This window comes from Talpa occidentalis, unplaced genomic scaffold (assembly GCF_014898055.3).
Source record: "Talpa occidentalis isolate TD23 unplaced genomic scaffold, MPIMG_talOcc4v2.1 talOcc4.6, whole genome shotgun sequence".
Classification (NCBI taxonomy): domain Eukaryota; kingdom Metazoa; phylum Chordata; class Mammalia; order Eulipotyphla; family Talpidae; genus Talpa; species Talpa occidentalis.
The window spans coordinates 113818254-113841713 of NW_023604972.1; the positions used below are offsets into that span (position 1 = coordinate 113818254).

General features: G+C 39.8%; 1 protein-coding gene across 2 annotated transcripts in view; it reads right to left on the bottom strand.

The window, feature by feature from the left end:
* ITGA2 (integrin subunit alpha 2) overlaps positions 1 to 15117 on the bottom strand; it is an 82043-nt gene extending 66926 nt beyond the window's left edge. For both annotated transcript variants that reach the window (XR_008549387.1, XM_037530642.2), the window contains exon 1: positions 14920 to 15117. Coding sequence is in view for 1 of the 2 variants with exons in the window: in XM_037530642.2 (XP_037386539.1) it covers positions 14920 to 14977 (58 nt within the window). In the remaining variant the exon portion in view is untranslated. The remainder of the gene's footprint in view (positions 1 to 14919) is intronic.
* Positions 15118 to 23460: the final 8343 nt, after the last annotated feature.

Below are 23460 nucleotides of genomic sequence, written 5' to 3' on the forward strand. Positions count from 1 at the left end.
TTAGGATGATAAACTGGCAGAAATATGCCAATGTAGAAGTACAAGCATTTTTTTAACTGAAAAAAACACATGCTAGGCAAGACCAACAGTATAACATAGAATCTAAGAGTCTGACTGCTGAGATGTGAAGAGCTCTGTTAACTTGGCAAATTCCTCATCCAATATAGCCACTGCTTTCTCATTTATGAAATAGCTATAATACACCTCATTATAATAAGTCAATGTATATAAAATGTTAAACCCAGTGCCTATGACAACACTTAGTAAAGAAAACTTTGTTATTATTTTTTACAGTTAATATTATGTGACACTGAGGATAGCATACATTTTGAGAAATTTAAAAAGCACACCAATTTGTAATCTGACTTTCACCTCTAACATATCCTGAGCAAATTTACTTATAAGCTATTGAAAACTGATGTGTAATGGGGAGGGGAAATGATAAGCTGCTGCATTTTGCTGAGGGATGAAAGCCAAGAAAAAGTTCATGGATCTTATAGGAAGTCAAACCAGCAGGAAGCGGAATTACTCAGACTGGACTTTGAAAATAAACAAAAATGATTCAGACTCTAAAGTCTGAAAAAAATTACGCAGAAGTGTAGCAAATAATTATGCAGAATATATATGACAACCGAAAATGTCATAGGTCACATTTGACTGAACACATACATAACCAGAGGAAATAATTTTCAGTAGCATTGTCTTTATGCTGAAAAGATGATAATGCAGAAATAATGTCAAAAGCCCTCCTCTCAAATAAAGAAAAACTAAAAGCAACTAAATTTAGATAATATAGACCTTTTAGAAATGGCCACCATTGCACACATATTTAAGCTCCATACTAACTGACTTATAATGACTATAATGCTTTAAAAAAAATCACAAAATGCAAAACCAAAAGCTCAAAATGACTTATAACTGCCTTCGGAATACAGCTGCATAATATTTCCTTTGCTTTTTTTGAGAAAGAAAATTGCAATTTTTTAAATAAAAGTCTTTGTTTTAGGTGTTGAATTTTATGTTTTATAAGGATCTTGGTGCCACCATTCTCCTCCATGGATTATAATAGAAATGAAGAGCTCCTGGAGCAGCTGCCTTGAATCCCCAACTTCCCTGGTGTCTGGCCCTCTACTACTATGTGACAGGTACTGCCTATGGCCCCTTAAAAAGTTTCCTTAAATAGGGCCTCCCCGGTGGCGCAGCAGTTGAGCGCCACAGCCTCTCCAGCGCCCGTTCGATCCCCGGCTGCTCCCCGGCCACCAGAGGAGGGTCCCACATGGCGTGACAGAACTCTCTTGCCATGCCCGCTGCCCGCTGCTCCCCTCAGCAGTGTACTTCCTCAGTCTGCCTGCTCTGCTCCCCGCTCTGGCTCTGGTGAATTCTCTCACCCTCACGTGCTTCTGACTGTACCCAGTGCTTGTACAAATAAATAAATAAATAAATCTTAAAAAAAAAAAAAGTTTCCTTAAATAAATGATGATAAAAATGGATGAATACAAAGAATATGAAATTTAAAATAGCATTATTTATATGCCTTTAAAGGTTACAAATACTTTCCCATTCATAAGCCCATTTGAATCACCCACTCACCCAACAAGGTGGGATAGAGTTTGCCTGTGACTTATCCAAAGTCACCCAGAAAAATGGCATTTGGCATTGAATGTACTCTTCAAAGCTGGCATTCTTTCCATGATGCCATGAACATTAAATTGCTTAATACATGTTTGTTCAGGGGGGTAGTTCTCAACTTGAAACAATCTTCTCCTCAGGGAGTCTTTGGTAATGTTTTCACACATTTTTGGTTGTCACACTGGTGTGGTAGGGCGGCTATTGCATCTAGTGGGTGGAGGCCAGGGGTGGTGCTCAGCATCCTAAGTGCACAGGGCACTCTCATCCCTTCCCTGAAAGAGTTTTCGGACCCCAAATTTCAATAATGCCAGTGGTGAGCAACTTGGTCTAAAAGATTATGTTAGAAATGACACAATCATTTCTAAATGATTGAAACTAAGCAAAAATGATTCAAACTCTAAAGTATAGCTAACAAGATGGAAAATGGTCTAAAAGATGGAAAGACTTATAACATCATTAATTTGAATAAGTTGCTAGGGTGTTTTAAAACACGTCTGGGGATACCTCGACCCTCTCATTAAGAGGCAGAATAAGCATCCTTCCATGACTAGAGGGGGTGCTTTGTGATTGCTTAGATGAACAAAAACAGTAGGCATAATTTCTGAGTCTAGTTTAGAAAAGGCCATGGAGTTTCCGCCAATTGCTTGTTTTTGTTTTTTAGGAACACTTGCCTTTGGTTCCAGAGTTGCCCTGAAAGAAGTCAGGTTACCCACAGAGAGCCCTGCTGCAGAGACCACTTATCAGTTATAAGAAGAGAGACCTGCCTATCCACTGACATAACCACAAGAGAGCTCATGCCAGAACTGCCCAGCCAAGCTGTTCTCAAAGTCTTACCCAAGAAACCATGAGAAACAAATAATTACCTTTGTCTTTTTAAGTAACAATATTTTTAAGATTTATTTTATTTATACAAGAACTGGGGTACAGGCCAGATGCACGGGAGGGTGAGAGGATACACCAGAGACAGAGCAGGGAGCAGAACAGTCAGACTGACGAAATACAATGCTGAGGGGAGCAGCAGGTGATACAGGAGAGGTCTGCTCGCCATGTGGGTTGCTCCGAGGCCAGCGGGGATCAAACAGGCACTGCAGAGGCTGTGGACAGCTTCACAGTGCTGCACTCAACCACCTGCACCACCAGGGATGCCCTAAGCTACAAATTTTTAGAGTGATTAATTACATGACAATATTAGTCAATCAGAAGGAAAACAAGAGATATGAACAGACAATTCACCAACGAGGAATTCCAGAAGGCCAATAATATATGAAATTTCATAGAATTTTGATAATGAATTTTCATTATCCTTTCCAATAAGCAAGATGCAAATTCAAACCACAATGAGACACTATCTCACATCAGTGAGAATGGCATAAATTAAAAAGATCCCCAGTAATGAAGTTTTGGAGAGGATGCAGAGTAACAGGAACCACACTATTGGTGGTGATGTAAACTGATGTAGCCATAATGGAAAGTGATCTGAATTTATCTTAAAAAACTAAAAATGTAAATAAATACTGTACTAGCTGGCATTATCACTCTTGGGCATCTATCCAAAGAACATAAGACTATCAGTGAAAAAAACCTATATTCTTGACAATGTTTACTGTAGCACTATTTACACTAGCTGGGATGTGGAAGCAGCCTAAGTGTCCATCAGGAAACACCTAGATCAAGAAGATGTGGTTTATCCACACTATGGAATACTATTTGGCCATAAAGAAAGATGAAATGTAGCCATCTATGGAAAAATGGAGGGAGCGGAGAGGAATTATATGTAATAAAGCCAGTGAGAATGACAAGGGTAAGTACTGGACATTTATATAATAGACAACTCAATGAAGTAAAACACTTGCAAAAATTACTGGACATTAATAAACACTTTGAGGGTTCTGAGGTTAAGATGGAGTGGGGATATAAGGGATCGTGGTGGGAAAAAATTGAAAAATAATATTAATAAATAACCAGAACAATCTTCAGATTTATTTACAAGGATTCAAGTGCTCTGACAAAGAGAAAGTCTTCTCTTTCCCCCTAAAGGTTTCTGATCCAAGAAATATGGAAAACTTAGCTAGAGGATTACCACTCTTCAAGTGGAAATAGATTATAATCAGCCTGTGGGATAGAGGTGACAAAGAGAAGTTTGTCAAAAAGATTTTCAAATGAAGTTCTGAAGGCATCTTGGAATGATGGGTGAGTTGGAGTTTTGAACTTTCATAATTTCAAATACTGGATATTACCCAAATGAGGCATTTATTAGATGGTCTCATGAGGTTTCTTCCAGACCTGAATTCCAGAATATCCCAATGCACATATATTTTTCAAAAGATAGAGGTTTTTAAATTGTAACTTTAAAATGCATCCTGATCCATATGAATAAAGAGAAATAAAATGAATAAGTAGAACCATTGCATATCTATCAAACTACTATAAAAAGTTTTTTTTAAAGCCATAAAAAAGTAGGGTAAGTATAATATTGGCCAAAACTGGTAAGTTCACACACACTACTTGATAATTATGCTATTCGATATGGAACAACAGCTAAAAAATACACATAATCTTTGACCCAGTAATGCCTCTTCTGGAAATTGTCCAGAAGGAAAACAGAAAAGAAAAAAAGAAAACTTTCTCATACAATGATATTTATAGCCATATTATTTATGGTATAGAGGAAAACCGGCAGGAAACAACCTAACTCTCCAACAATGGAACAATGGCTAACCATGACATGGCAGGATGCACTGATGTAGAGTTATAAATATGATACTCATATAGAAAAAAATATATATGATAGCAAATTTAAAAAAGTAAACCATTCATTTTCATATAAATGGTGAGTATATTTATTAAAACATTATTCAACCTATAAATATCAGTATCAAAAGAAATCTAGTTTTCCTATTAAGATTAATATATTAGTGTCATTTTTCTACAATGATATTCAGATATTCTGCTTTATATAGAAAAACTTCTATAAACTGAAATTATTTATCAAGTTTAGAAATACAATGGAGTTATTTACATATTATCTGAATTCTATTTTTATTTTAATTTTTAAACTGTTTTTGCCAAGCATTTTTTGAACCCTTACTATATGTTAGGACCTGGGAATACAATGATAAATAGAGTGGAAGGTAATCTTAAAGATTGTATTCAGGGAGAGAGAAAGTCAAGCTAAAGATAAACTGTTTGATAGAACAGAAAAGGGAATAGTAAAAGGTTTGGGGGGAAATAAAAGAATGTCTGCCCTGCCCTAACACTTTTATTTATCTTGTTACTTGTCATTAGAGCCATCCAGTTAGACAGTTCAAGCCAAAGGAGAAACACTGAAGCAAACAGTCAAAGAAGTGAAAAATAATTTATCAACTAACAGTATAAATTAGCAAGTTGACATAAATCTGCAAATAGAGGGATTTTTGCAGGTACTAATTGGAAAGAATAAGTTTTTGGCTTGGCAGTCACTCCAAGAGTGTGCCTTTAATCCATGTTGCAGTAGTTGTCAGACACACTGATGTTCATTGTTCATTCAACAAAATTCAACTTGGCACAAGTGAAGAAGACAGGCCCTGGCTTCTCAGCATTTGCAATCTAGAGGAGTTATAGCCAAGTGAAAAGATGATTAAAATAGAACATTGCCAACTGCTATCAAAGGGTCCACATGAGGAGGACACCTATACTGGATTAGGGGTTGGGTAGGCTTTTTGGGGGAACATGAGCCTCAGTTAAATTGAGGTTTAAATGATGTACAGAATAGGAGTTGAGGGCTTAATTGTATTTCAGAAAGAGAAGACAAAGGCATCAGTTTATGGGATTGTACTCTAAAAAAGGGATAAGGTCTTATCTCAGTTGAACGATAACAAAAAGTAATAAACATTAAAATCTCATTATTTGGGGCCAAAATAATATACTACTAAGTAAAGCAATCACAAAAGGATTTCTTAATTGCTGTGTGATGTGTTCTGTATATTTATCCCCCCAACCTCCACCACCAACCAGACTTCACATGTCAAAATTCTAACTCCCAAAGACAATGGTATTAGGAAGTGGGCCTTGGGAGATGCTTAGGCTTTGCCCTTATGAGTGGGACCAGCCCCTTTAAAAGAGGTTCCAGAGAGACCCTCCAGTCCCTTCTACCCTATGAAGATACAGTCAGAAGGTGCTCACCAGGAAATTATCATACTGGTACCTTCACCCTGCACTTCCCAGCCTCCAGAACTGTTGAGAAATAAGGCACCCAGTCAGTGGCATTTTGTTATAACAGTCTAACAGTCTGAACAGACCAAGACACTGTGACATTTGCACAAACTATTTAACTATTTTTCCATTTGTACTGACTTTTTATTTGAACTTTTTATTACACTTTTATCTTAAAAGGATACATAACAGTATCCCAATTTCCAAAGCTAAGCTTTTCTTCCTCTGACTGGAATAGTGGTAATAAGTACAAAGAAAACTAAGTCAATTATTCTGAAATATCTATTTTATACATTAGCACTCAGAAGATAGTTGAGAAAAGATTATAAAATCCAGAAGCTTCTGTGTCCATAGTCTAACAAGTGTCCAGGAAGTTATAGGGTTTAAAGGACCTGGAGGTAACTGGCAAACAATTTGGAATAGAGTTATCTGACTGAACTGAGCAGAAGGCAGCTTGTGTTCTGTCTGCATTTCTACATGGTATCCATGGAAATGAGATCTGTCTTGCACAAAGACAAACAAAGGCCACCTTCAAATGAATCAGCAAGAATGACAACTGCCAATGTTCAAGGCATCCATGGGCGCATTTGCTTCGCTTGTGCTTTTCAAAACACAATGAAATAATCTCTCACATGGACAATACAGTGCCCATCATGCTTTTATTTCCACTGCTCTGTTTAAACATTAACCTCATTTTTATACAGAGAGCTTTTCAATGCTCAGGAGTTCTGAATGGCTCCTGTAGTAAGAACTGTCTCTAGTCACTTGAAACTATTAAAAGGAAGAATTGCAGTTACCCTCAGGACACAGAATAATGCAGGAATCATTACTCACAAAAATTGTAGTTTCCACAAGCTATTTGGGTAACAGGACAGACAATCTCTCAAAGGAAGAAAAATGAACTTTAAATTTATTGACCATACTAATGATCTATGGAACTGAAAATATTAGCAAAATACACATTTTGAGTAAAACACTGGTTAGTTAATGTGACTAAGGGGTGTAAGTATCCATAGGCATAGACTATTGAAACACGACTCTAAGCACTGTGAGACTGTTATAATTTTAGCAAAATTAAGAAAAAATATTTTTTCTAGCTCATAGGATTAACTGAATATGGTTTCAAAAGTTTTGAAAATCTCACTGAGTTTCACAGAATTAGACTTGACTACTTTACTGACCGAAACTTTATATGCCACCACTAATTCTGGAACTATGATTTCTGGAAAGATTATTTTGAGGATTTTTCTCATATTGGATGGAAATAGAATTAGAAGCAGAACTGGAGAAACATAAATCTATAGCTCTCAAAGCACTTCTTTGCTTTTTTAGGAAATCTGACTAAAGCACTGCTACTTCTTCTACAAGCAGGATTGGAATATTGTTGCATGTTACACACCCTAAAACCAGCACTAAGTTCATTAATTATAGCTACTCTAGCATGTATATAATGTATATAATAATGTCTCCCTCCTCAATTCCAGTAGCCACATGGGAGGGTGGGGAGCCTCTTCCTTTAGCTCTGCTGTACCCCCTCCCCTAATTTGCAAATCTTGGGCAACTTCACCTTTTGTTCATCTTTTAATATTCCCTCCATTTCATGTTCCAGAATGTACTTTGCCTCCATGCATATGATTATCTATGGCCACTAATTTGTTATTGAGGGACACCCAGTTTTCCCCCCTCTCCGTTCTCTCTGATTATATCTTTTCCACAGGCATCAGTGTTCTTCTTCTTCCTCAGTTCTTCTTGTGCTATGCCACATACAGATACTCCAATATAATTTTCAAAAACTACAATGTACCTTGAGTACCATATATAATAGAAATAGAAAAAAAATCTCATTATAACATATTTTTATGCAAGTCTTTCCAAGGGTTGTTTATTTTTTTAATTTTTAAAATAAATTTTATTTTTATATTCCCCATACAATTGCAGCCCCCTTATTTTGACCCCAATCCCTCCCCTCCCCCACCCCCCACAGAGTGTCTCTGGTTCATAGTTTTTTGTTGATTTTGATTTTCACTTTCTTATAGTTATTCATTTTCCTGGTCCCTTATTTAAGTTTTCTAGATTCCTGCTATGAGTGAGACCATCCGGTATTTTTCTTTTTCTTTCTGGCTTATTTCGCTGAGCATGATCCCTTCCAGCGCCATCCATGTTTCTTTAAATCCAGTGTTCCCATCTCATTGTTCCCATCTCTGTCCCTATAGATACTCTCTCCTCTCTTCTCCTGCCAGATTTCCGGTCACTGTCTACATTTCCTCTCCTTTTATTTACTCCTCAGCCCACTTGACAATGGCTTCTGCTTTTTTCACTCCAGGAAACCGCCGTTTCAGACTGTTCGGTTTCTGTGAAGTTCGGCTTACTGACCAAGTCTTCTTTCTCAAAATAGCTTTTCAGTGGCTTACCCTGCAGTCTTCTCTCTGCTACGCCAGCTGCTCCTTCTCTCTTCCTTTATGTCTCCTCTCCTCACCTGAACCTTTAAGATAGTTTGCTTGACTCATCAATCAATGTCTTCAATTTCTCTCCAGATGTCTACATTTCTATCCCCATCTAGCTCTCTCCTTTTCCTAAAACCACTTCTATAATTGTTCATTAATTAGACATGTACACCTGGATGTCCAAACTCAACCCGCTGAATTAAACTGATCATCTTCTAACTTGCCTTCTTTTGGCATTGCCTGCCTCAATAAATGGCACCCCATTAATTGAGTTGTCCACATTAGAAACTGAGGCCTCAATCCTATCTTCTCCCTCTCTTCCTGCCACCATAGCAAATCAATCACCAAATCCTGTCCATTCTTCCTTAATATCATTCAAGTCTGTCTCCTACTGTCTTTTCCTACTGCTAAATATAAGTTCTCACAACTTGCATTCTAAACGGAGGCGATCACCAGAACCAGCTCTTTCCTAAATGGTCTAGTGTTTTCAGTCTGGCCTCCATTCAACCCACTATCCTGTGTGCTATTAGAGTCATCTAAGGAGAAACTGTTTGATCACGGCACTACTCTGCTTAAGGTCCTTTAAAATCTTCCCATTGTCTCTCAGAATAAAATCCAAACTCCTCACCAAGGTTTACAAGGCCCTCCATGGTCTGGTGCTTGCTAAGCTCTTAGCTTTCACTCTGTAAATACCCTGAGCAGTGTGTCCTGCACATAGGAACTTTCTGCTTTCCTTTTCAAGCATCTGAAACACGCAATACCCCAGGAGACATGGGTCCTGGTCCTGGTTATGTTATTCTCCATACTATATCACTACATTATCACTTACAGATATTTAAAAAGAGGACCTCTGGACTCTAAACTTTGAGGCCCTTCAAGTAAATATGTATTATAATGATTCTTTACTGCCCCATGAAGACTTGTCCTGAAGTAGACACTTCAATGTGTCCAATGATATCCTCCATACTCTGAGCTTAACACATAGTTCTGTACCACAGATCTGGCAATTAGTTATGTGACCATATGACATCTATTATGTTATAGACTTTTGTTACATCATCTCCATGTTTCAGCACAGATAACACACTATAACAAAAATAAATCTTTAATTATACAAAAATATTTGGTGCCAATAGGTATGATGACTCTAAACCCTTAATCTAGTAGATACCATGGTTGTGAGATGACTATGGCTGTTCTAACCTTCACATCTAGACCTGATGATGTTTCTTAATTACTGCCTCTCAGCAATGGAAACCCTTCCCCCAGTAGTCCCTGAGCAGGCCTCCATTCACATCTCTTTGGCCAAAATTGTATCCCATGACTATAACTAAATCAGACACTGGTGAGGTGTATGGGGCCACTAGGACTAGTTCAGTCTAATCATCCCACAACCTACCTTGATCCACTAGATGTGCAGAGGTGGGAGGTAACTCAGTAATTGGATTTCTGTCAGAACATAGGGTAGCAGGGACAGAAATTGGTTAGGCAGTCTCTAAGGACTGAGACAATGTCCTTCCCTATTGCTTGAGTTTGCTTCCAAATAAACATCAACTTATTAGGACCATATGCTTCATATGATTTATATTCATATCCTTCAAGTTTCCTCTGACTCCACAGCTTTATGTGAAACAGGTACTACATAAAAAATAAGATCAGGGCCTCCCCTGATGGTGCAGTGGTTGAGCGCTGGGCTGCGAAGCTGCCTGCAGCCTCTGCAATGCAGGTTCAATCCCCGGCCACAGGTGAGGGTCCAAGATGGTGCGCAGACCTCTCCTGCCATGCCCGCTGCTCCCCTCAGCAGCGTATTTTGTCAATCTACCTGCTTTCTTCCTGCTCTGTCTCTGGTGAATTCTCTCACCCTCCTGCGTTTCCGACTGTACCAGTGCTTGTATAAATAAATAAATATTAAAAAAAAATAAGATCAATTACTAGATTTCTGGGACTGACCACAGCCAGATTGTTGCACAGTATTCGCTGTCTCAAGGTCAACAAAGCACCTACAGGTCATTTGAAGGGCCACAGTAGGGTTTGCTTTCACACACAGATCTTTTGTCTTGGGGTTTGTGGTATCAGGATTCTGCTCTTTAAGGAGCTATTTTTCTGTGTGTTCTTCCAGGTAAATCTTTAGTCACCATAACAAATGAAAAAAAAAAAAAAAAAAAAACCCCTCAGCAGCTGGTTAGTGATTACCTTGCAAGTTTCCTTCTCTTCTATGCTGTGCTAAAGCTTTCAATAATATCTCAAGCTAAGCAGGACTAATCATCCAGACCAAGACTTGTGACTTCCTTTAGAAGATGTCAGAATGGTACTTTTGGTCCAAAATATTATTTCCATTTCTTCTTGAAATTTTTGATACCCTGACAGAACGTGTGTCTTTATTTTGCTGAATGTCTAAAATTCCAACATTAGAACTTCATTTCTTTACATCAGTAGGCTAATCCTTTTTAAGATGCCCAAGGCTATTAGCACATTAAGAAGACAGGCGCTCTCATCACACACAGAAGAGGGAATGCATTTGAACTGACGTAGTCATGACTCGGTGTTGAAATCTGCCTGTCGTGGTGGCCATCTCACAAGGTGGTACAGGCAACACTGGAATTTTAATTTGTTAGAAAAAAGGAGGCATAGTACCTGGCTGTACTTCAGAAGCATATGAGTAATTGTTTTTAAATAAGGAATCCTGAGCCCCAGTCCATGAATTTAAATCAAACAGTGGCTCATGAAGCAGTATTTAAGAGAGCAAAGCTTAGTCAAGGTGGGGCAGGTATGGCGGGAGAGCCTGGGGGAAGGAAGCCAGATTATCAAAGAGTGGCCTAAGGCTGTTTGGGGCTGAGTATGGGTGGAGAGAGGCAGTTCAGAGCAGGTCCCAGAGATGAGAAGTTGCCTCAAACTTACCTTCTAGTTATAAAAGAAAAACTTCCCTACTTTATACCTTTTCTTGGCATTGTCTCTTCTAGCATTGGAAAATGTTCAGTCACAAAGGGATGAGCAAAAAAAAAAAAAGGGGGGGCCTCCCCGGTGGCGCAGCGGTTGAGCGCTGGGTTGCGAAGCTGCCTGCGGCCTCTGCGGCGCCGGTTCGATCCCCGGCTGCTCCCCGGCCACTGGAGGAGGGTCCCACATGGCGCGCAGACCTCTCCTGCCGCCCGCTGCTCCCCTCAGCAGTGTACTTCGGTCCTTCTGCCTGCTCTGCTCCCCGCTCTGGCTCTGGTGAATTCTCTCACCCTCCCGCGCTTCTGACTGTACCCAGTGCATGTATAAACAAAACAAACAAGCAAACCAGCAAACAAATAAATAAAGCATGCCTCTATCAAAAAAAAAAAAAAAAAAGGGGGGGGAGGGGTCTAGGCACCAAGGCAGTTAAGGCAAATAGAATGTTCTGGGAAGATTCTAATACAAAATAAAATATGACCAAGTGCAATCCTAACTCAGAGAGTGTATGCAGCTATCTGTGCACGATGAGGGTGTGTGCACAGTGTTGTGTAGAAGTGCATTTGGCAGAGGAAAGACTGAACACACAGGCTGAGACCAGATGGCAAAAGGCTTTTTATGACACTCAAGAAATTTGGATTATACCCTATTTGGGGAGCCACCAAATATTTCCAACAAGGGAGTGATTGGAGACAGATCATTGTTTAGAAAGATAATGTTGGTGACAATAATGAAAATTAACTGAAGGAATAGGAGATCAAAAGAAGGCACAAAAAAATGAGGGCCTGACGTGGCTGGTAGCAGAATGTGTATGAACAGGGATGGAGAACAAACAAAACTTGTGGATTGTCTTAAGTTGAAAATGAGTGTAGTGACCCCCCATGTCAGTGTTTGCATGATAATGCTGCCCTTAAACAGCAGTGAACAATAGTTGGGAATGTTTCAAAGGACAGGTATGGACCTCACAGAGGACAGGCAGAGTTCCTTGTGCTTCCACCCCACCCAGAGGGATCTATTTGGTGGCAGAAGGAAATATTGATCTGGAGTCTAATTGGAGAGACTGACTTGAGTGGGTAACTGGCTGAGAGAGAGATGGTAGAATGAAGAGGAGGATCCAGGATGGGACTCTTCAAACACCAGCAAGAGCCAGGTCAAACCAATGAGGCAGGGTTAACAGAGACAAAGAAAGAACAGCCAGGGCAGTAGAAGAACAAAAGAACAGAAGTCAGAGGGGGAGTGTGTTTCACGTGAAAGAGCTACAAAATTAAATATTAAAAGGAAGAACTTCTTACTAAGAAAGTTATTAGAATATTTACAGCTTGAGGGGAAATTAGGGAGAGGATTTGAGGGTATTCATGAAGGCAGAAGAAATCTTGAGGCAGGGTACTCAATTGTGGAAGGTGAAACACAGGGTGAGCATTACACCTGGTCTGGCCAATACTAGAGAATGTAGTGATGTGTGTTTTGAAATTACATTTCCCTTTCCTCTATGGACTTACTATTTCATTTATGGATGATCTAGATCTCTATGGGCTCTTTTCTATCCTCAGTCTGATTACTATTTCAATGATTGCAAGCATTTAAACCAAAGAATGATGCATGAAAAGTGATGACTTTGAAACTAAACTATGAGCAGTACTTTTTCTTAAAAACCCATGAGGTTATCGGAGGTGAATTTGAATCTGAGTGTTAACATGAGATTTGAGGAATTATGCTTCTACAGTTAAAGTTTCAGAGCTATCAAGCTATAGCCAGCCAGCCATTGCAGCATGAGTTAGATCCCTGGCCAGGGAACTCACCCACATGGTGCAGCAGACCTCCCTCACTCACCCGCTGCTCCCCTCAGCAGTGTATTTCAGTAGATCTGCCTGTTCTGTTCCCCACTCTGTCTCTGGTGAATCCTCTCACCTTCCCGTGCATCAGGCCTGTACCCCGGTTCTTGTATAAAAATAAATAAATCTTTAAAAATAATTTTTTTTTAAAAAAAGATAAGGTAATGCTATATATATATATATATAAAAAAGTCAGCTAGCACTGACCTAGCTTATTTATGTTCACTTTGGATGTTCATGGTATCAAAAATGATTTTGTTTCCCCAAAAACTTGTTTGAGGTAACAAATATGCGCTTTATTATGATTACCCTAAATTAAGAGGAAGCCTGTTCCTTGACTATGCAAATAACTGGAGCAGGAAGAGGAGGTACGAATTCAAAATACTTTTACAGATGTCATTTTAAGCCACCTCCTCTTGCTTACATTGAGAAGTCCTTATTAAATAACTCCAGGTAAATTCTCTGCTGGATGATACACCCTGCAGCTACACATTCCACTACAGGGTTTTCTCACAGCTCTTTCAAAAACAAGCCTCAACACTTCAAAGATAAGAAAATGATGTTATGTTTCCATAGCTTCTGTTAATAATGGGTAATTAAAGAGATGAAAAAAAACAACAACAAAAAACCTTGGTTTTAAACATGCATTAGCTCTTGGGAAGGTTGTGGTTCCAGGGACCAATTTTTCAATGTGAATCCAACTTTATGTGAAACCCCTAGATTAGGGTTGATGCCCCTCAAAAGCAATCTTGTGATGCCAGGACAGAACAACCTGGAAGCACCAGACACTGTTCCAAAGAAAACCTAATGATAATTCATTCTTGGCTGAGAGCTGGAGAAAGTGGTGGTGTTAGTTCTGTCACCTGGATAAAATCCTACAGGGTTATTCTGGACCAGGTTTCTTCCATAATAATGAAGAGGGAGAGGGGCAGAATGCCAGGCTCCAAGGACAGCTTGAGAGTTACTTCTCTTCCTTATGATAACACTTGAAAAACCAAGTGATCCTTCAAAACTACAAAATGCAAATGTAAACTCTCCCTCCAAGAGCAATAAATTTCTGAACCCTAAGCACACACTAGGCCCTGGATAAGATCAGAGAAAGTCCTCCTAATGGCCGGTGGTCACCCAGCAGCTCTGCACCCTCAGCCCCAATTTCCCATTTAGAGTAAAAGAAATCAGGCAGCGGGTGGGCCGCGCTCTTACCGCCTGTTTTTGGAGATGCTGCTCTGGTGAATTCTCTTGTGGAAGCTAAGAGCAAGAAAGTGGAAAGAACTTTTCCTGGCCTAAGTTTACGTTTGTTCTGCAGATGAAGTTACAACAATACGAGGAAGGCATAAAGGCAAAGGGAATTTCCACTCTGCTAAGAACTGAAGAGGCTCTTAGTTTCTCCAAGTTCGCTGTGGGAAGAAACACCAATGAGGCGTCCTCAGGATGGGGGTATTATTCACACACTTGGGATGAAAAACACATTTTGGGCACCAGGCTTCTGCAAAGCTACTAGGCTTTCGCTGCGGGGGTGCAGGCTGCGGTCCAAACGCGATTCCGGGGAACCACAGAGAGCCCGGTGCGGGTCAGGAGAGGCACCTGTGCGCGCCAGCACAGCCCCTCACCTCTACTCGCTCCGTGTGTGTGTGTGAGTGTGTGAGTGTGTGTGCTTGGGCGCCCAAAACCAGAGCGCGCATTAAGGTGATTTGGAGGGGGCTCATTAGAATGAGACCTGCCTTCGGGGGACACCAGCTCCGGGAGTGGGAAATGGAAAGTCTCCATCCGCCTCGGAATCCGGTTCGGAAGCTGATCCGCGCGGAGTTAGGATGGAGACGCGCGCTGCGGGGGCTGCGCAGCGCAGCACCCCTCCCCGTGGGTGCCCCGCACCGCCGAGCCGACCCGCTTACCTTGGCTGAGCGCTACCACCAGCCGCAGCGGCACGCCCCTTGTCCGGCCAGCTAACATCCTGGTCGGTCTCTGGGGACGGTATCTTCTGGGTTTGCAGAGGGGCCCAAGAAACGGGAGATTGTTCAGAAATCGTGGAGAGGGCGTCTATCCCCCGCCCGGGTGAGAGCGGAGAAAAGTTGCAGAGCAGGCCCGGGGGCGCCAAGGCCCGCCCCTCCCGCCCAGGCAAACACCGGTTCTGCCCCGGCCCCGCCCTGCACCTTAACTCCACACACTCCTTACGACCCGCAGGGGTGCCACACGCCCTGCGGAAGGAGGCGAGCGCCTGGCAATCTTTACTGCCCTGGACAGGACTGGCCAGGAACTCCGAAGGGGCGAGAACCGGCCAGCCCGGTGCCCTTCCACTGGAGACCCCCGAGAACCCAGACCCATCTGCATTCCTTGCCCGCTAGCACCCCGGTCCTAGAAGGTCCTAAGCCCCACTCTTTAGGGAGCTGCACAGAGCATTGCTTTCTCTGTTTTCTCAAGTGGGTGGAGAAACAGACAAAAATAACCACAGAATGACCAGGTTAGAAACTAACTCAACAGGAAAGATCTGCTCACAGTCACAATTATCCAAAGTGATATTTAAGTAAACCTGCTGCAAGCCCTGTGTGTGTGTGACAGAAATCCTCGTTCTCTTACCTATAAGATAATAAGGACCTGATTTGATCTCCAAGTTTAAGTGATTTAGTTCACAGCAGAGTGGAAGCCCATATATAAACTCATGATTCTTCCTCTTTTGTTCATGTTACACCATGACCATTTTCTTCCATTATTCAGCTTCAAATCTAGAAAAAGAACATTCTAAAAACATATCGAAAGTGTTTTTTTTTTTTTTTACTCTTAAACCCAAGAAATAGGACATTTGATTTTCTGTAAATCGGATTTTTCCTCCAAAAGCTCATTGGCAAATTTCCAGCACGTTGCTGAAGCCAGAATTCTTCCAGTGTCTAGTTTTGTGAAGAAATCAAATATTCTTGTACTTTAGACTCATTATTATTAATCTAATCATTATTATGGTTATTGCTATTCCAAATTTTATAGAGCAGTTACTGTGAGGCAGAACTGGATGCTGAGATACTGTTAATAAGATGAAAAATGGTTCAAAGAGGAAGGACTTAAACAGTTGGTAGAAATCAAATCCTCCCCTTTACCATAGCTAGGGCTGGAGTCTAAATACTAAGTCAGTATTCATCAGACGCTGCAGTTTATAACCATGACTATAAACGCAACGTCCTGTGAAATAAAAGTTTATTGCCCCCAGTTCTTTCCTGTTTCTTATCTGTCAATTACTAACTCAATTTACTAATCCTGACAACACCTGCAGGCACTTTATTCCTGACCAGTCTATAGCACTCACCTGCTTACTAAGACTCCCCCTATTACCTGAGAGCTCTTAGGTGGCAGCTCACTCACCCTGACACCCCACCTTCACTCTTCAGAGACTTCCTGAAGGAAGCCAGCCAGCCAGGTTTCAGGGAGATGAATATCTTTGTTTCCTTCTGACTCACTGAAATGTGAGTAAGTGTTTGGAACAGACCCTTGTTTGGGAGGCAGGATAGTTCCCTTCATGTGAGGCAGGAATCTGTGCTTTGTCTTTGGGTACTGCAAAGGAAAATATACTCTTCTTTGCTTTGTGTTCAGAACAAGATAAATGAACATTATGCTGGCATGAAAAACAGAATAAATTAGGAACAATATTTTTCCAGAGCAGGCAAAACTTCCAAATTTCAAGAAACAAAGAGTCAATTCCTCCTACTCCACACTAACTTTTAAGAGCGTGAAGGATTCCTAAGAGGAAAGTTTGGGAACCCTTGCTTTAATCTTCCTAGGAATTATTCTGTCTAAAAAGTAATTGCATTGGTGTAGGGTAAGGAAAAATGTCAGGCTTTTCTGCCCTCCCACCATCAGGATAGATGATGGATCCTTGTGGTCCTGAATGCATGCCTGATGGCGGGCACCTGGAGTAGGGTGTGGGCATAGGTAGATGGGATTCACCTGGGCTAAGACTGGGCTTTTAAGGGCGGCATCACGGGGATGTCAGCAGAAGCAGAAGAAGTTGAAAGAGAAGCCAAGAAAGAAGCAAAAGAAGCAGAAGCCAAGAAAAGGCCGGAGAGCCCAGATAGTGAGGATTTGCTGGGGGCTGGGAGGACTGCCAGCCTCCCAGCCCCCCAGCGCCCCTGCCTGCCATATGCCTGGTGAACCCCAATAAAAGACCTGCAAAAAACCACTGAGGACTCTGACTCCTCCTTTACCCGGTCTGCTGGATCCTAGAAAACCTGCACTGTGTCCAGTCCTGCCCTTACAATTGGACACCACATTCTGAGCAGGAAATAAGAAAGATTAACATGGGGCTTCACAAACTTTTTGGTTTCAGGAATGCTTTATACTCTTAAAATTATTGGGGATCCCTAGGATAGATATAAAAAATGTAAGATATCTATACATCTATACTTACAGCTAGATCTATAGCAACATCTTTATGTCACCTTCATCTACATCTATAAGATCTACAGAGAAATCATATATGGATGGAATGTAATGTATCCATGATGGAATATTATTCAATTCAGTCATGAAAAAGAAATCATGCCATATGTAAACACATGGATGAATGTGGACAATATTTTCCAAGTGAAATAAGCCAGAGATGAAAACTGTGTAATCTCACTTATATGTAGAGTATAAAAAATTAAACTTGTAAGAACAGTGGCTACCAGGGGCTAGGTTGAGCGGGCAGGGAATTGGAAGGGTATTGGTCAAAGGGTACAAACTTTTAGTTATAAAATGAGTAATCTGGGCTTCAAATGTTTAACATGGTGACTACAGTGAATAATACTGTATTATATAGTTAACATTTGCTAAAAGAATAGAGCTTAAGTCTTCTCACAACACACACAGAAGGGTAACTGTGTGATGTGGTAGACGTGTTAATTACCTTAGTTGTGGGTATCATTTTATAGTGCATATGTATATCACAATGTGATGTTGTGTGCCATAAACATATGCAATTTTTTAAAAGATTTATTTACTTATGTATACAGAACTGGGGTACAGGCCAGAAGTGCGCAAGGGGGTGAGAAGATTCACCAGAGACAGAGTGGGGAAGAGAAGAGGCAGAGTGACTGAAATACACTGTTGACGGGAGCAGTAGCAAGTCAGGAGAGGTCTGCTGCGCCATGTGGGTTGCTCCCTGGCTCAGGATCAAACTGGAGCTGTAGTGACTGTGGATAACTTCATAGGTTGCGTCTTGACCCCTTGCACCACCAGGGAGGCCCAACATATGCAATTTTTAATTGTAAATTTTATACCAATAAATTGGGGGAAAATATTGGGGATATAATTTTATGTAGATTATTTCTATGTGTTTATCATATGAGAAATTAAAAGCAGATAAGCTTTCCAACATTCATGTATTAATTCACTAAAATATAAGAACAAAGCTAGTACATGTTAATATAAGTATAATATATATGTTAATATAATATAATATATATTTTATTAAGAGAACTCTATTTCCTCAAAATAACAGAACTCATGAGGAGAATGGCATTGTTTTAAATTTTTGCTACTCTTTTAAATACCTTGTTTAAAAACAAAATACTTGATTCTCATATCTGCTTCTGCATTTAATCTATTGTGATATGTAGTTTTGATTAAATCATGAATTAATCTGACATCACACAGATATATAGGTCAAAAAATAGGACATAATTGTGGCTCTTTCTCTGATATTACACACAAATTCAACAAGTAGTATTTTCTTAAAAATTAGTTGCAATGTGAAATCTGAAACCATATCAATGAACTTTTCATACCCTAATGTATTAAATTTTATTTTCTATTGAGAGTTCAAAGAGGTCTTTAATCCATGTAGGATTTTGTCCCATGATACACTGGTCACTAAGTTATGGTTAGTTTGTTCAATAAGTTTTGGTTGACACCATAACTGCCTTTGCAGACCACCTCACTTTCCTCTCTCTTGCATGCTGCTTTCAGGTCAAATTCACTTATTGTCTATTCTTTGCTAATTCCTTAGCTAATTTTTTGCCTAGAATGGCATTCTCCCTTTTCTCTGTTACATAAAATTCTGCTTCAAGGCTATAATTGATTTTAAATTACTTGCCCAATCTTTCTTAGCTCCTTGATTCAGAATTTACTATTCTTCCTTGTCTCCTGATTCAGTTAGGAAAAAGGTATGTATTATACATGTATGTATATATTGTATATGTATTATAATGTGACTTGAATTTAGTCATAGGTCTATACTTTCTCACTGAAATGTTGGATCTCTGAAATCATGTTTATATCATGAGTCTAGTCCTATAGAGCTATACCTGACATAGTCCTAAAAATAGTAAATTAAAATCAATTTCTTAACAGTTCCATATTCTCCCTAGACCTAAAAAAGGTAGTGATTGTGAAATTCTGTGCCAGTCCTGGAAAATTTGAAATGAAGTAACCAGTGACATACAAAATAAGACAGAGTGTAGCTCAGAATACTTTGAGCTTGACTCATTCACCTGTCTCTAGGCACTGGCTGAAGTGAATAATGCCCAAGAGTAAAAGAGACGCTTCCAACTTTAAAAAAAAACCAAATAAACAAAAATAAAACAAATTCTGTTTCCCAGCTTCCTGGACTCATCAATATACATACATATTTTATTAAAACTTCCATTCTAGCATTACTTGTTTGACAGTCCTGATTTGTTTTCATGTGTGTGGCAGTCAGGCAAAGCAGCCTGGCAGCTCTGCCCACACTTGTTCTGAGTCTGCAAAAACACCGCTCTACAAATTATCAAGTCACATAACCCTGCTCTGGGTAAGACAGTTAACCTAAGTGAGATTGTTCAGATTCTCTTTCCCAGGGATTTGTATTCAGGGTGTAGGGATTCTAGAGACTCTTTGTTAAAACTATATGCACTAGGAATTTGTGTCCGCTTGGTGCAGTCATTTTCTTTAATAAGTCTAGAAAAAACCAATCTGCAGTTATTCATACTAAACAGAGATACAGACGGCAGACCAAGAAACTGAGGCACAGTGCATGAGAGATTGTTTCCGTTCTCTTTTCCATTTTCCATTTCTAGCCATTTACAAGATCTGATTTTCCTTCCTACCTTTAATTCCATGGAATTCCTCAGTATCCTTTTATTTATTTTTTTAATTAAATGTATTTTAATTTTATTTTATATATTTTTTACATCATTCTTCATTTTTGTACAATGTGTGCTTTCTCATCTCAGCTATAGTACCCGTGAAAGTCCCACCACCCATTTACCCATGAACCATCACCATAGTCCCTTTTGCTCTTCCCACCCGTTTTGATCCTACTTCCTTCTCTTCCCCGCAGAATGTCTCTGGCTTATAGTTGCCTGTTGATTTTGATTTTTACTTTATTATAACTACTTTTTTTTCCCTGATCCCTTATTTGGACCCTCTACATTCCTCCTATAAGTGAAACCATCTGGTATTTTTCTTTTTCTTTTTGGCTTATTTCACTGAGCATGATCCCTTCCAGCTCTATCCATGTTGCTGCAAATGGCATGAGTTTATCTTTTTTGATTGCTGTGTAATATTCCATTTTAATGTATTTAAATATAATTCAAGGTTATAGGTTCACAGATGCATGCTACTGCCCCATACCCAATACCAAAGTTCACATAACACATTGGGTCTTCTCCCTTCCCCCTTGCTCCTCTCTTCCCCACACCCTCTCTACTAGCCCAATTTTATAGTCATAATTCTAGGGTTTTGTTTTGGTTTAGGCTTGTCTGTCCTTTGTTCTATTTCTTTATATTCCACATATGACTGAAATCATCCAGTATTTGTTTTTCTCTTAATCTGTTGTAGGTTCCTATTCCTTGCACTAGCTTACCTTTAAGACATATATATTTCTCCTATGGAAAATCCTTGAGGACAGTGAACATGTCTCATAATCCTTTACTCACAGTCCTTAAAATAGGGCCTGACATATAGTTGATGGTCAGAGGTATGTGTTTCACTAATTACTAACTTCTTAACTTAACAAGCTGAAACTAAGAAAACAGGTTTATCTTTTAGAACATGGAGATCCTCAAAAAAGGGGATACATTGTACATACATCCTTTGTTTGTTTTTTAAAAAAGTATCATCAAGCCAGCTGTATGGTTACCTGCTATGCTGTCCTCTCTGGAAAAGTTGGAACAGTCATTTTCTTTAATGAGTCTAGAAATAAAACAATCTGCAGTTATTCACAGTAAACAGAGATACAGAAATAACAGATCAAGAAACGGAGGCACAATGCATGAGAGATTGTTTAGATTGTTTATATCAGAATCAATTATTTTTTAAGCAGGGGCATTAAATCAATCTTACTTAAACTACACTAGGCCAAAGAATACTTAATTGGCAGGATAGGAGGAAACTTCAGAGAAGACCAAAAACTTAAAGTAGAGCCTGGCCTCAGGGCCTTGAAGTGGACACTGAACAAGAAACAATCCACTAGACATAGTTTCTGAGGATGTGTGAGTTCTCAGCTTTGCCCCCAACTTCTGCCTTCACTAAGGACTAACTCTTTCATCAGCACTTCTGTTGCCCCATAACTTCTACATATTTCTTAATTTTCCCTGGTTGCTCTCTAGCCCTTATCTTATGAGACCGAATTTTAACTGAGTGAAAGATCTTCTTCAGTGTGACACTTTCCTAAGACCACTCACATTGGTAACTTTTCTTAAATTCCTCTGCCAAGAATATTCAATATTTGATTTTTTTTTTTTTTGGATGATGTTAATTTCTTTTTTTTTTTTTAAAGATTTATTTATTTATTTATACAAACGCTGGGTACAGTCAGAAGTGCGGGAGGGTGAGAGAATTCACCAGAGGCAGAGCGGGGAGCAGAGCAGGCAGAAGGACCAACGTACACTGCTGAGGGGAGCAGCGGGCGTGGGACCCTCCTCCGGTGGCCGGGGAGCAGCCGGGGATCGAACCGGCGCTGCAGAGGCTGCGGGCAGCTTCGCAATCCAGCGCTCAACCGCTGAACCACTGGGGAGGCCCTCAATATTTGATTCTTTAGGCAGATAATATTCTTTTCAGAAGCCAAGGACTGTCCTCGCACAATGCATCCTGGGAGTAAGACTAACTTATTTTTTTGATGCAATTTTGATTGTATCATTTAGATTGGAGCCTGTCCTTTCAGATAGAAACACATTTCAAATGTTTAACATTAAAAAAAAGTCAAGCCAAGCCAATTTTACCATTAGGATTTGTTTGACTGGTGGAGCAGTAATAAGCTTTGTTTATACATCAAAAGAATGAAATCAGTGAAGATGGGAGAACCTCAAAAGACTTTGAACTTAAAGTTTAGCCAGGAAGCTCAGACTTCATCATGACCTAAGTTTTTTCTGCTGCTATGTCCCTTATTATTCTTTATGAGAAAGTTGAAGCACAACTCCTGGCTCACAAACTGTGCCCATTTTAAGGCTTTCTAATATTTGTCTCTAAGTTTTCTGCATAATTTTCTTCCAGACTGTGCATCTCTCTCACAAATTCTTATAATTTCTAAGTGATTCTTCATTTGGATTGAGATTCTTGAAGTAACTTCCCTTTTGTCATTTATTCATTGACTTAATATGTATTCATTTAGCACTCACCAGGTACAAAGTTTTGAAGTTAACGCTGTGATGAGAATGATACATTAACCGGCTGCCTTTAATGAATTTGAAATTTCATTACCAAATTCTGCTTTGGTCTTACTTTGGCTGAAAATAGATGCAGTCTATGAGTAGGGAATATGAAAGCTCAGTCTGGTTTATTCAGTAGCATGGCAGTAAATTAGGCTAATTTCCCTTAGAATCACATGAACGTTTGTAAAAGTGAAGTTATATGGAAGGTGGCTTATACCAACAACCTCTAGATCTGAATGCAAGTGAAGACATTTCAAGGCTTAAATTTGCAGGAACCTAACATTTCAAAAGTCCCTTAGACCATATATTTTCATAAACTATGCTATATTGATACAGTTCACTCACAGTGGCCCATGACTTACACACAGAGGCAATGACTTTCATGCATTTGTATATCAAACCTTGTCCCCTTTGCCAGTATCTGAGTACAGATGAGAACCCATTCATGCAAGAGCCCAATGTCTTTGTCTCACTGTCTCATTTGTGTTTGTAGGGCCCTCAAACTAGAACTATCTTTTGAGTGCCTGCGTTGTGAATTCCACGCATGTGCTGGCAAGTCTCTTCTGGCTTCTTTTGGTCTCTTCCTCTGAGTTCTCCTTCACCACTAAATGTGTACATCCCTTTCCATTTTCACAGTTTTGATGACTTCAGACTTAATGGCGCCAGTTCTGCTGGTGAGTCTGCTTTGAAATGAGGAGGCTGCTATTTCCTCTCAATCTGACATTCTCTCTGAGGAGTTCCTTAGGAGAGTTGTGTGTGTCCCAACCTGTTAACCTATTCAAGGAGATTCACCTATGGTCATTCCTTTCTCCCCCTTCCTCAGGGTGCAGGTAGCTGAGT